At 40.9% G+C, this 13,343-nt stretch overlaps 1 protein-coding gene across 1 annotated transcript in view; it reads right to left on the bottom strand.

Moving 5' to 3' along the window:
* C6H10orf90 (chromosome 6 C10orf90 homolog) overlaps positions 1 to 13,343 on the bottom strand; it is a 68,236-nt gene that overhangs the window by 19,787 nt on the left and 35,106 nt on the right. The window contains exon 3 of the mRNA XM_050899291.1: positions 11,586 to 12,666. Coding sequence (XP_050755248.1) covers positions 11,586 to 12,666 — 1,081 coding nt within the window. The remainder of the gene's footprint in view (positions 1 to 11,585; positions 12,667 to 13,343) is intronic.

Genomic DNA, 13,343 nt, shown 5'->3' with positions numbered 1-13,343 from the left:
AAACCACTGTTGTGTCCCCAGGAGAGGCTATTTGCTACGGCTGGGCATTGGTATCCAAAACTGCAGAACGCATCGTCAGGGTGGTGAAAATGGGCTGCAAGGTAGCAGAATAAAACAGTGGAGACCAGAGCGAGTGAAGGAGTTATCTCTCTAACATCTTAGAACATGGATCTGAACAAAAGCAGGAAGAGTTGCCTGGAGTATTCACACTCCATTTACTCCTAACTACCAAACTAGCTATTTGTGGATATTGGCTTCCAAGTGTAAGTACAGGAACCTTCAAGAACTGAGAATTAAGCCCCAGCAATTTTCTTACATACAGTGCAAATGGAGACAGCCTTCCCTTCTGCACTGCACCCCTTCCCTGCCAAAAGAAATGCCACCAGTGGCATTCTGCCCATAAGGTCTGGGGAATCCCTACACAGCTGTGGATTGGAGAGAAGAAAAAGAAAAGAAAGGCATGAACAAAACTAGGAATGGGGTCTAAAATTAGAGAAAGGTGATGGCTGCTTCTTAGCATTTTATGACAACAAAAGGATGTTTAAGAAAGAATTTTAAAAAGCAAGATTCCTTATGAAATTCAGGTATAAAACCACTGCATCCTTTCTGCATGAAAAGTGTCTTCCTTAGATCTTGTACTAATATTATTACTAAATCTTAATCCTAATTAGATTCACAGTGTGGTGGGGATTTTTTTTTTTTTGTAGTTAATTAAGGCAATAAGAAAAGGTGTGCTTTGTTCTTGTCTAACATCGAAGGCAATCAGAATAATAACGGAGCCAATTTGGTAAATTCTTTCCTCTAACTCCCTCTTGAATTAACCTTTCAGTTCAAAAGGTACACCCAGGCGCAGTCAAACCCCAGGAAAACACAGCAAAGCAAACCAGCCATGGGCTCCAAAGATCAACTCCCTCATCCTCAAAGCAGCTGTCAATTACCTTAACTAACAAATGCAGATGCAAATGATATTTAGAAAAAAAGAAAAAAGCAAAGGTACTTAAAGGTAAGATCACAGAGTTTCACTCTGTACATTCTGGATCCATTTTTAATATATTGTGTGGGGAATTAGGACTGTTACTCTCATTAAGACTATCTGGAATTGTATATCTAAATCCCCACGCACCGAACTTGAAATATATATGCCCCTCTGAGAATAGCTAGAATTGCAACTGGATGACTAGCAATATATGTTTTTTCTATTATCCTAGCTGAAGAAAGACTTTAAAACTAATGAACAAAGACATGCAAGTGTAATGCTTTGGGAGATACAGGAGAACAAAACTTGCAGAAACAGAAAGCTGAATGACTCCGTTAATAAAATTCAGCGAATATAGATCCTAGTTGTAAAAGTTCAGCTGCTTGTAGGAGAAAAAGTTAAGGAACAAAATCATAATTACATTCGGAGAAAAGTCATTATTGCCCTGTGCAAGAAAGAAAAAGACAACAGTTCAATTTTTAAATAATGACGTAGTGAAAAACATATGATATTGGAGGAGTTAAAAATATTCTGTAAAACCAGGGGTAGGTTTTCAAAAGCTCTTTTTTTAAAGAATCCTTGATCTCTGAGTAAAATAAGTGTATTGTTTTACTGTAAAGTATCTTTTTACATTTTCCTCCCTCTCCCTTCAGGGGGTTTTGCTAACAGGAAGTGACCCTGCATTACAGCAGGTTAAACTTGCCTTGCCTTGAAACACGGACAATTCGGGCAAACATACCCTTTTCCATTGTTACTTCTTTTTTCTTTTCACTTTACAGCCGGATAATGCAGCTCTTCATACTTTCGTATAACACTCTTCCTCGTGTTTCAGTGTGGATTTTTGACGATTCATGACAAAGTGCTGCTTTGAAATTGGCCAAAGCTCATTTTAACAGATGCACAGCAGCACAAATCCTCCACGACCACCAAGCAAGCCTGACAAGAGGCGGCTGGGGAAGGAGACACACAGTGTTGATTCACTGTGTGTCGTTAATGAGATCAGACATCACCACTGTAGGTAGGCTTTACATTATAGACCACCTGCTGGGGTTTTTTTCTTTTTAATTTAATAAAAGCCCCATGCCCTGGGCTGCTGAGCTCTCCCAGACCTCCGTGATGGGAGCTGACGCTGCCAATACCCCAAGCAGAGAGGAGCAGCAATTAACGTTCCTTACACATAAGAAACTTCTACCTTCTTCAAGATTTAGACCCAGGCATGTGTAGGCGTAGGTTGTACAGAGCCCACACACGCCTCAAGCAGCCAAGCAGCGATCCATAATCCAAACCAAGACTACAGCCTCCTGATGACAGAGACTGATGACTCAATTCTTATCATGAATCAAGTATTACCACTCCTAAGCCATACAACCGTAGATAAAAGTAAACAGACTGCATCATCTCAACAGTCTGGTAACACAGAAAAATGGAAACATTGAGAGCAATGACAATATTATTAGTTATTTCAGTGTTTGTCAAGGGATGGAAGATAGGATGGATAATTTATTGTTCAGATCACTGCCAAGGAAAAGACATCACTTTTAATCAGTCAACAAGCTGCAGTCAGCAAGGAGTACTAGAAAATTCAGATGTTTTTACTAAAATTTCTGCTGACCAGCAGTGAGACCTATGTCCCTAACTGCCTTCTGATGTTTGTCAAATGACTCGTTTGCAAGAAGCAGCGTCAGCCGCTGTTCAGCGTTAGCATCCATGGAAACTATCCGAGTTGCAAAAAATCCTGATAGTAATGTAGCTCTTCCCATGCTCCCTAATCAAAACGTGATGCTTAACGAGGTCTTGGATTTACCTTTCAATAAAAACCTGGGGCTGGATCCTGAAAAACAGGGCTGGGCCACATCCTCAGCTCCATTTCCAGAATTGTCAAGACCCAAAGTTGAGGCAAGTTTGCAAGCTTGAACCGAGAGAACCAGTCAGACTGTTACTCCCGATGAACATGTCATTGTACCTATACTAATGCTTCTTCAAACAGCCCTGCCTGTTGAGGATGAGGCTTAATTATCTCAGCTATACCAATAACACCTCAGGCTACGAGTGTAGATTAAAAAATTATCTCTAGCAAAAAAGGTTGCGTTTCTTCTAGCTAGCTCTTTTGGTTTGGTTTTTTTTTTTAAATGACGTTGACAGCTGTGGACACATTTCTCAGAAGGAAGATGCTTTCTTTTTGCGAGAGGTAATATTTGACTGTAGAAAGTTGTAATCATTTAAAAGAGAAAGCTTATCAAGTGTACCTAAGAACTATTAGGCTTCAAACCCATAATCAGTCCAAAGTAGGAAGAGCCTCTTGGTGTCAAGAAACAGCTTGTTTACAGAAGGCTTTTGGCAAAATTAGTGTAGTCCAACACTTGGCTTCAGAGCAAACAATCCCATAATGCAGCTGATCAACGGCGTCTAACAATAAGTCTCTCTATGGTGACTGCCAATTTTTTTTCTCAAAACACTTTGCAAATAATTAATCAATCTTCTCTCTTGGTGTTAAATAAGGGAATGCCACTTATTTCAGGGAGCTGATGGGTAGCACCGTGCTGCTCAGGACAGGATGTGACGCACCGGCTCCAACTGCGCATGGAGAGGTTTGGTGGAACAAGACCGTAATTTGCAATGACTGCACCAGAAAAAAGGAAACGTTCCTGCCTGGCACCTGCAGGAGATCATCTTACACTCTGAATCATGAGAGTGTATTACTGCTGCGGAATATTTTAGTGGTCAGGAAATAATCCACCCACATGATTTGATTCGACTGTTTGCACCAGTGAGTTCCCAATATCCAGCTGGTCGACAATAGCGTTTGTATATTTTGCTAACATTTTTCCCCTTTGCTTCCTATGTGCTGGGACAGGATAAAAGGAAAAATATTCCCTTTTCATTAAACCTTTCATAATTTGGAGGTTTGTCAAGCACCTGGTAATTATTTTCTCATTGAAGATAATCAGTCTTAGATTTTAGACTCATGCCTCAAATCATCATTTTTTTTTCTTGTCATGCTTTTTTGGCCATGCTATACCAAAGCCATGTCTTTAACAAACCCAACACTCCCAGGCAACTGGTCCTTGGACTGAGATGATCTCTGCTCATATTGTTAAGAACCATGGAAGTGGTTATTGAAAATACTTGGAAATTCGCTGCTGTACTTTTGAGACATTCTCTGTAACATCCACGTAACAAAAATCTCAGGGGTTAGACATCCATGTTTGCATTTCAAGGACGTCATGCTAGAAGCTATCAGGCACTATTGTAGTGACTCAAGGAGTAATCTGATGCGGTGTGACTTTAAAAAAAATGTTCAGGATGATTCAGAACATTTAAATGGTGATTTGCAGGGTAAGAAATGTATCGACCACTTGGTATTCTCATCATGTCAAAGACACCTAGTTGCTCAGCTCTTTCTGATAATTTAGTGCAGCCAGACTGAGCCAAGTACTCATTTCACAGACTGCAGAAGAGTTGCTCCTAGTTTAAACCAAGTGTGAATAAGGGGAAAATGAGGCCCTTTACTCCAGTGGCATTATGCAGTCACTGAATCCACATAGCCCATCTCTTTCTCTTAATCATTATTTTAATGATTCTAGTATTCAGTCCTCCACTGCTTGCCCTGAGTGCTGAGTGACTTGCCGCCTCCAGAGTCTTTCACTTCAAATTGTCTCACATTTTTACCAACTCTGACAGCTCAAGATAGAAATGTCCACCCTGAACAAGATGGAAATGGTGGAAAAATCAAACCCTTAAATTTCACACGCCAAAACAAGGAGAGCTGAACTTTAATTTGGATCTTCAGCAGACAATATGATCGTCTTTGGGAAAATAATTCTAATTTATGAGTTTCACTCATACAAATGTTGTCCATAACAGGGCAGACATCCTTCTGTCTTCTAGGGAAACACTGGCCTCTCTATCCAACAGGTTCGTTGCTATGCCCCATAGTATAAAACTGAGCCTTTAACCTGCAAAAGGCATGCTTCCTGAAGGTGAGGAGCTCCTTCAACTCCAGTCAAATTGTTTTATGGTCATGCGCTTAAACAAGTGAAAACAAACAAACAAACAAAAACCTCCACAAAAAAACCAAAACAAAAACAAAAAAGAAAAACCAACCATCCCCCAACCATCCACTGCTTGTTGCCTAAAATCACAGAGAAATTGTTAAAAAACAATTAGCTCCATAGGAAAATATGAGTGCTTTAATCGCAGCCGGGGTCACTGTGACATCAGAGTGCCACCGAATCACCAGTGCCGTCATTGAAAACCAGCCTAGGGGCAGCTTTGGCTTACACAACCTTGAGCATCATCTCTCCCTCTTGCTTACATCTGTTGCCTACGACCTCCAATGGTAGCTATGCATCCATATGAAGGCCACATCACTCTTCTGAGTTCCCTAGTTTTTCTAAGTAATCGGAGTAAGAAAGAATACCCCTCCACACTGATCCCTTGCTTCTCCTCTTACACCCAATGAGCGTCATCACGCCTTCCTTCGTCACACCAGATAATGGGGAAACTGGCAGCAGGCATTTGAAACAAAGAGCAAAGCTCAAGAGCTTGGTACTCCATAAACATAAAAGGGCCCTCCAGAGAAGAGGAGGCATCCCCTTCCTTCTAAAAATGAATAAAAAAGCTCCAAGATAAGGAGGGGCAACTCCTATTGCCCGTCACAGAGGTTGGGGTCTATCTCAAAGGCTGGCAGCATCTTCCAGAGTCACTCGTAACTGAGGACTGCCAGTTCCTCACTGAGTTTTCAACATCTGTAAGGACTGAGTCCTCAATTTCTCAGCATCTGATACAGTACCTGAAGGTCACATTGCAGTGTGACACGGACCCAATGACACAAAACATCTAGACTAAGGAAAATTGACAGCCTCCTCCATTTTTAATTTATACCAGATGAAGTGAAACATCAAAGGAGCTCCTTTTAATGGGCTTTTTGGCATGTGGCCCTTTGTTCTTAACAAGGCGGCACCAGCTGCTATGTCCATAATGCCAAGTCAGTAACGTCCCCGGCCAGATTCTTGGCTGATGTAAATCAGTGTCACTCCTCTGAAGGCAGATATTCCTATTGGTTGACATCAGCTGAAGATTTGGCTCCTCCTGTGTAGCAGGTGCAAGCTAAAGTAAAATCTTCTGTACCATATTTCACATTTCTCCTGTCTTCACCATCACTACTGCTGTACACATTCTCAGGCTGGAGAGTTAATTAGCATCAGCTGTAGCTACTCAAATTTCTATACAATAAATTCCATATTGTAAGGAACAGCTTTCGTCTAATTATATCTTGTTCATGTGTATATATGTATATATTACACACACACACTAATCTTGTATTCTGGGTCATTGCATGGTGACTTTCCCATAAACAGATGATGAGGTGAGAACAGCAGATAGGCCACATTCATTCATCGCAACATTTCAAATATTATTTAATAACTGAAAGTAAATACTATTAATAGTCTTCAGTCTTAAGATTGCCTACATTAGCCCATCCTGATTACCATGAGTATATATTAGTTTAAAGGTGACCTACAAATATTTTCTTGATGTACAAACATCTCAAATACCGGGGGCTTTTCAATGTGTATTTAAAACAAAAACATTTTTTTGCTTTGCAGGTAGCAGCATATCGAAATCCCACAGCACCAGCTGTTCTGATTTTACTCCAGTACAAGTATATATAGAGACATGCACACTACACAAAAAAATTAAAATAGCTCTTGAAACAAATTAAAGTATAGTTATTTACCCCTTAGTAAACATGCTGCTGGCTTCAGCACTTGCTAATAAAACTCTTGTTTAAGAAGGAAACAGAAGCCTATAATCATCTGGGGCCATTCAACACCCCAAAAGCCCAGGTCCCATCTCAGTTTTCCCCATTCACTGTCTTGGGTTGCTTTACTTAAGTAAGTTATGTTTTCAAGTCACCTGCCATTCTCTTTGGGAAAAAGTATAAGCAACTACAATACCAGCTCTCTGATCTGTCTTGTTCACTGATTTAAATGTGTTCTTCCCCTTCTTGAGTGCTTCATTCCTGAATTCTGCAGGAGAAGGGACGCCAGCAAGGCAGCCCTCCCGGACACCCCCTGTGCCAGGGCTGGCTCCCAGAGCCTGCACTTACTGCTGCCCGTCTTCACACCCGCAGTCACAACCATCACCATCGCGTCATATTCACCTTCCGTTGCTGACTCACGCCTACCTCATAATCCTGATTTCCCTACTTTTGGGTAGTTTACATAGGAGTGTGATTCATGAGATGCCCTTTTGTCATCTCCCCCTGCCCTCCTCACGCTGAGTGCCGCATCCTCCGCATCTTCTGTATCTCAACGTAGGGCTGCAGGAGCCAGCACTGCACCTACCATCCAAACCGGATTTACATTTCTTTCCACCTCAGCTGTTCTTCCTTAATAACTCTGCACAGCAGTTTTGGGCATGGCAACAGAAGAAAACCAAAAGTGTAGACACCATAAAAGTTGAAGTGTTAACAGGAATTATTTAGGTCTATAACATAGCTGAGGTTTGTGAAGGTGCCCAGGCATCAAGACATTTACGATTATCTAAGCTTAAACAGATAAATTTAGATGTTGGCATTTATAATCTTTCGTAGCAAAGTGATGATATTGTTTAATCAAGAGGACAAAATGAATTTAAAGTTGTCCCATTTTCTTCTCTTTGCCCCTTTTTAATAATTCAGCAGAGCCCAGTAGGTAATAGATTATAAAAGATGGATGGAAAACTAGATATTCTTATGGAATATATTCTTCATGGAAGGTAGGTGAGAAATTAAGATTAAAAATGCTCCTGTCTTCAGCAGAAACAAGACTAATCTTTTCATTTTTAACTTACCTTGTATTTATGAGATATCAGCTACAGACAGTAAAGGAAATTGCAGCATTCACTTAAAAGCAGCGTTAGCAAGTTCTGACAGCTTGTTAAAAGCCATGACCGAAGGCAGGGTGATGCACATCGATCACCTGTGACAAGGACCTCAGGGAGCTTGGCCCAGGCTTACCCTTGGTCGTATCTCTGAGGTGGGTCGTGTAGCTCTCAGTGGGCCATTTCACATTAACGGGTACATGTTCCTTAAGCTGCCCAAGGGATTTAAAAGCTGGCCATTCATTAAAAATAAACACAATTATGTCCTACGGCTCTATGTCCTCCTGCAGTTCAAGTCTGACTTCACGTGTAACATGGATTTTCCAGCACTTAAGTCCAATTTCTTGCCAGATAATGGAAGTAAAGTACTCAAAGCAATGGAGCCAGTAGAAGATACAGTCCATAGCGGTGAAATCACAAGATCATATTTCATCCTTGGGATGCTATAGCATGAAACATGGCTTTGAACACCAACTGAGTCTGAGAGATTTGGATTTCTAAGTATAATTACCATCCATGAGCATAGCCCAAGATTTAAATTTCACTAATATTCCTAAAATATCCTTTTCATAAGTGGCACATTGTGGAAATATATACCTCTGGAGATTATCTGGACCAACCTCCTGCTGAAAGCAGGGCCTTAGATTAGGTTATCCAGGTCCATGTAAAGCCAAGTCTTGAATACTTGGATTTGAACATGAAATAGTATAAGTAATACTATAAGTAGAGTCATCATTACTTTAGTGAAGCCACATGAAAAATTAGAAAAAAGACACTCCAAAGAGGCCATGACTCAACTGGCCCTCTAGGAAACAGCAAGCCTGGCCCCAGTACCTGTAAAGCAGAGAAGTATTTGGGTGCTCATTCCACTTCAGATCCTAATAAGGCAGTCTATACATCCTGGAAACTACATTTACAGATTTCATACAGAAAACTCTAGCCTTGAAAGTAATTTTTCTATTTTTTTTTTGCCATGGTGATGTTATTACCACTTGTATTTCTGCTGGCAGGAAGCTATTGCCTACAGCTGCAAACTAATATAAACTCAAACTTTCTGGGTCATCAGAAATGTGATGGACAAAGCGCTCTCCGCAGTTCCTTCATCCATAAGATAACTATGTTAAAGTATTAACACTGTGTCAAAATTTGTTCGCTGCCCCTTCTTTGCTAGTTCTTCCTTCTCTTCAAACATTTCATTTCACAAATATTTCATTGCATAAACATATAGCAGACCAACGCTTAACGTGAATGGATTTGAGCTAGTAAACATTGGAGGAAAAAATATCTAAAAGAATTGGAATCTGTAATGGTATAAAGGACTTTGCTGATGGGGTAGTTATTTCGCCGTGCTTCTAAAGCAGCATCTTGCAATATAGGTCTTGTAATATTCAGCCGTATACACAGAAGTGCCACAGAGAAAAGGGGGAAGGCAACAGTGTCCCATTATAGCTTTCTTTAGATATTTAAAACTAGTCCAGGAAAAAAACATATAACAGGCTGTAGGACTGTACCAGATTTGCACCAGAACGGAGTATTGGACCTAAGAGATCACTTCTCTCCTTCACTTCACCCATTTTCGGAACTCAAGGGAACTCACTTATTCATTTTCTCCCAGGTTAAAACCATACCAATTGCCTTTCATTTTAATGAGCAGTGCGGATGTCTCATGCATTTAACTAGGTTTCTTATGATTTGTCACATTTAATGGCTGACGGCTATGCAAGAGCTCATTACTTTGGGGATCCTGGTGAGAAAGACTGTTGTTTTGAAGCATTATTCTGGCTGTTCATACAAATTTCACACAGGAAAGTTGTAGTAAGCTGATAAACACCTTCTTATATATTACAAAGGGTCTGATCAAGAGAAATGTGTATCTTTACATTCTACATTATTGCTTACACAAAAGGTGGAAGCAGTTAAAAAGGTAACACTTCCCATGTTTATTTACACCTGTATTCTTGTGTACACAAATGGTGGAAGTCATTTTTTCAAAAACTAGTATTTCTCAGCTGGTTACCTCACTTATTTCCTCTTTTCAGTAAAACTGTGGAATCATGAGCAGTGTCCTATTTCACTTTCTAATTACTTCTAGTAAAAGTGATTCTTCCATGGCCACCACTGTATCACCAAGCCCAGGGAAGGCTCAATATTATTCTAAACCTTGCTTCTGCGGTTTATCACAGAGAGACCTTAGATGGTGTTGAACAAAGCCTTGAATACATAGTACTTCCTATGGAAACCTCAGGAGAACGTTGTTATTGGGAATTAGGACGGTATGCAATGAAGTCCAAAGCTGAAATGCTTAATTTGCTGGTGTCAGTCAGTGGAAGGTCCTCACCACTCCTCACCCCTTTACATTTCTCCCCCCAGCCCTTTAGCACTGGTTGGCATCTTCCCTCTCCTGCTCCCCGCTGTGCCATCTCCCCTTCAACAACAGACAGCCTGCATTACACTTACAAACATAAAGAAATATTTTATCTCGGGCTTTCTTCAGCAGCCAGCCTGAGGGGTGCTTCACCCTGTGGACCCACGCAGCTTTCATTTAAGGGCCTGACTCTGGAATTACTGACGCTGCCGGTTTCTCTGTGGAAAATCCTGGCTCTGCAGATAATTTTCTTAAAAGTTAAAGCAGGAGGCCTCTGAATAAAGCAGTGCCTTCTCACTGTTTGCACCTTGATAACTGCAAGAGCAGTCCCATCGATTTCAGGCACAGGAAAGCCAGCGCAGCAGTAACAGCAAGGTGCAATGGGATGGCGCAGCCCGGGTTTTCGACCTAGTCCAGCCCATGAGACAGCATGCAGCTTCTCATCTTTCTCTTTTTTTCCATTCGCACACTGGGAAGATGAAGGTACAAATGAATCTTAGGAAGCAGCTTATGTTCATAGACTGACCCTTAGATCAAAAAGGCCATATAAGAACAGGGTAATTGCAATTAAGTGTAGCCCAAGGTCGCAGGATACATGGGTGGTAAGTTTTAACCTTAGTGCTTTTGGTAAAAACCAGACTCACTCATTGACATTCTCCCCATCCGCACTCCCTTCCTGGAGAGTCAATAAACTCAGCTGTGGTTATTCAAGTACACTGTAAAATAGCTGCGACGGCCCAGTGCAGCAGAAGCTATCCCACTCTGGGCATGAAGCAATCCCCACAGTACCTTTCCCTTCCCCGAGAGTAATGTTGCAAAGACAATTTTATGCTTGCAAAATGCTTGGAGATGTTTGAAACAAATGTGTTAAAGATTTGCAAACCATTTACCTGGAGCCATTAGTTATAAAAGCCTGGGCTTATTACTATAGCCTTCTAAATAAAAGCTGAAAACAAGATCATTTTTAATTGCAAGGAGCACAGAACCAAGCTCAGTGCAGCCATCTCCTTCTTAATCTCATGCTTTGAAATTCAGCTTTTATACAAAGAAAGACCTAATTATTTTCAAGGGCTAAGCACTTGCATGTTGCTGGAAGAAAAAAAAATAAATTACAGTTATAAATGGTTAAAAATAGGTGTTTAATGCAGAAAACACAGGCAGAGTTTTCTCTATCATCTGATGAGCAGCATGCATCACTAACATGGCAAATATATTCATGGTAGTCCTGGAACTGAAAACGTCTGGGTTGTGCTCTGACTCACCGTCCCTTTGCAGAAGCAAGGGTTACTATTATCTGCTCACATAAAATCACCGTGGTGGGTCTATTCCAGCCTGAACCTCTCCTCCACCAGACTGAGGTTTATGGAAATTACTTACCTGCCTCATCCCTTGAATTAGGAAGCTGGAGAGAAAAGGTAGTGTGATAGCTGCCAGACTGCTTATCATCATCTTTTGTTGTTGTTACTACATTATTAGGTCCTCTGGGGATATCCACAAATGCTGGAAGTTCAGAGACAAAGACACTTTGCAAAGGGTATTTACTACCCGAATAGCCTTCATTTGTTTTCTCTTTATTAATTACATTATTTTCTGTTAAGTCTGCACTCAAGTTTGATCTGAGTGGAGTCTTGTTTTCTCCTAGGAGCCTTGTTTGAAATACCTCCTCTATTGGCTCTCCATTAGCTATGCCATCTACTCCATCTGCTGTTAATCTAGACGAACTGCAATTTATATTGAAGGACAACACTGATCTATGAATTTTTTGGCATTTAATTCGAGGTTGGTCAATGCACACATTGAGCGACTTGTCTAAGTAATAGATGGTATTTGGACACGGCTGAGAAACCTGAAGGTGGACACATGAGGTGAATGAAGGTGGTACTTTCTCTTTCCCATCACTGCTTTCAAGACCCACGCCGTTCTTGTTTCCAGGGTCAAAAAGCCGCTTCCGTGGTTCTTCACCTAATTGTGAGCAAGATTCAGAAATCTTTAATGGAGAGGCATGTTGGTTTGCGTGGCCTGGTGGAGGCCAGCGACGGAGGGCAGCAGGGACTTTGCTCAAGGTCAGGGACACAGCGTTGGACTCTTGCATAGCCCCAGGTCCATGTGCTGGGTCGCTGGAGCCCACAGCAACACGCCTGGCTGTAATAGTTATGGAAGCAAACCCTTTCTGCTGGTTTTGACACTGGTTTTCCTCTGCGATGGGAGAGTCCAGCGGAGACGTGGTGTTATCTAAAGATGCCTGAATTTCTAATCCACTGGGAAATACGGTAAATGCTCTGTTAATGTTGACTGAACCATGGTTAGCCAAAGATTGCTTCTTGTCATAAGCACTGGGCTGGGGGATCATGGACTGCATAGGCAAAGCAGGCCAATTTTCTTTTGATTTATTCTCATCAATCATCTGTGAAATGACTATCGGTGAAATCAATGTTGTGTCTTGTGATGACAGAGATTCCTGCAAATGAAAAGATTCAAATTATCAACATACTCTATCATAATATATGTAACTCTTCCTCATCTACCATCTATCATACCAGACAGTTTTGTTCGAGATTTCTTGTTAACTTTCTATTCATACTAACTTTTTTGTCATTTAAAAACACACACTCTTGAAATCAGCTCTGAATTGTCCGGGAGACTTCAATTAAAACCTTATCACTCTGGTACAAAAAAAATACTAAAATTAAAAATGTGTATTCGATACTATTATTTTCAGTATTTAACTCATCGTCGCAGTTGGCATTTGTGGCTGCTATGTTTGTTTAAAAATGGACATGTCAAAGGCAATTGCCAGTTTCAGTCTCTAAACTGCTCTTTCATGATGGTCTGCTGGAATTTAAAATGCATTTAAATATATTATGGATCATTAGCCTGAAGGTCCACGTGTGCCATCACATGCTGCAGAGGACATGTGGGCCCCAGGGTCATGACTGCTCTACAACCTCACCAGTTATAAGCATGGAAAAACTTCTCCATGATCCCTCCCACAAAAGTGATATAATTACCTATAAGGGCCCTGGCTACTATTTTAATTCATTAGTTCCCTCTTGCTTATGATTACTTGGTGGCACCTATCAATGATGTAAAACCAGATATGTCCAAGATTGATTGACAGTGGCCCAGATTCATTTT

This window comes from Gymnogyps californianus, chromosome 6 (assembly GCF_018139145.2).
Source record: "Gymnogyps californianus isolate 813 chromosome 6, ASM1813914v2, whole genome shotgun sequence".
Lineage (NCBI taxonomy): Eukaryota > Metazoa > Chordata > Aves > Accipitriformes > Cathartidae > Gymnogyps > Gymnogyps californianus.
This window is presented reverse-complemented; position numbering and strand designations above follow the sequence as displayed.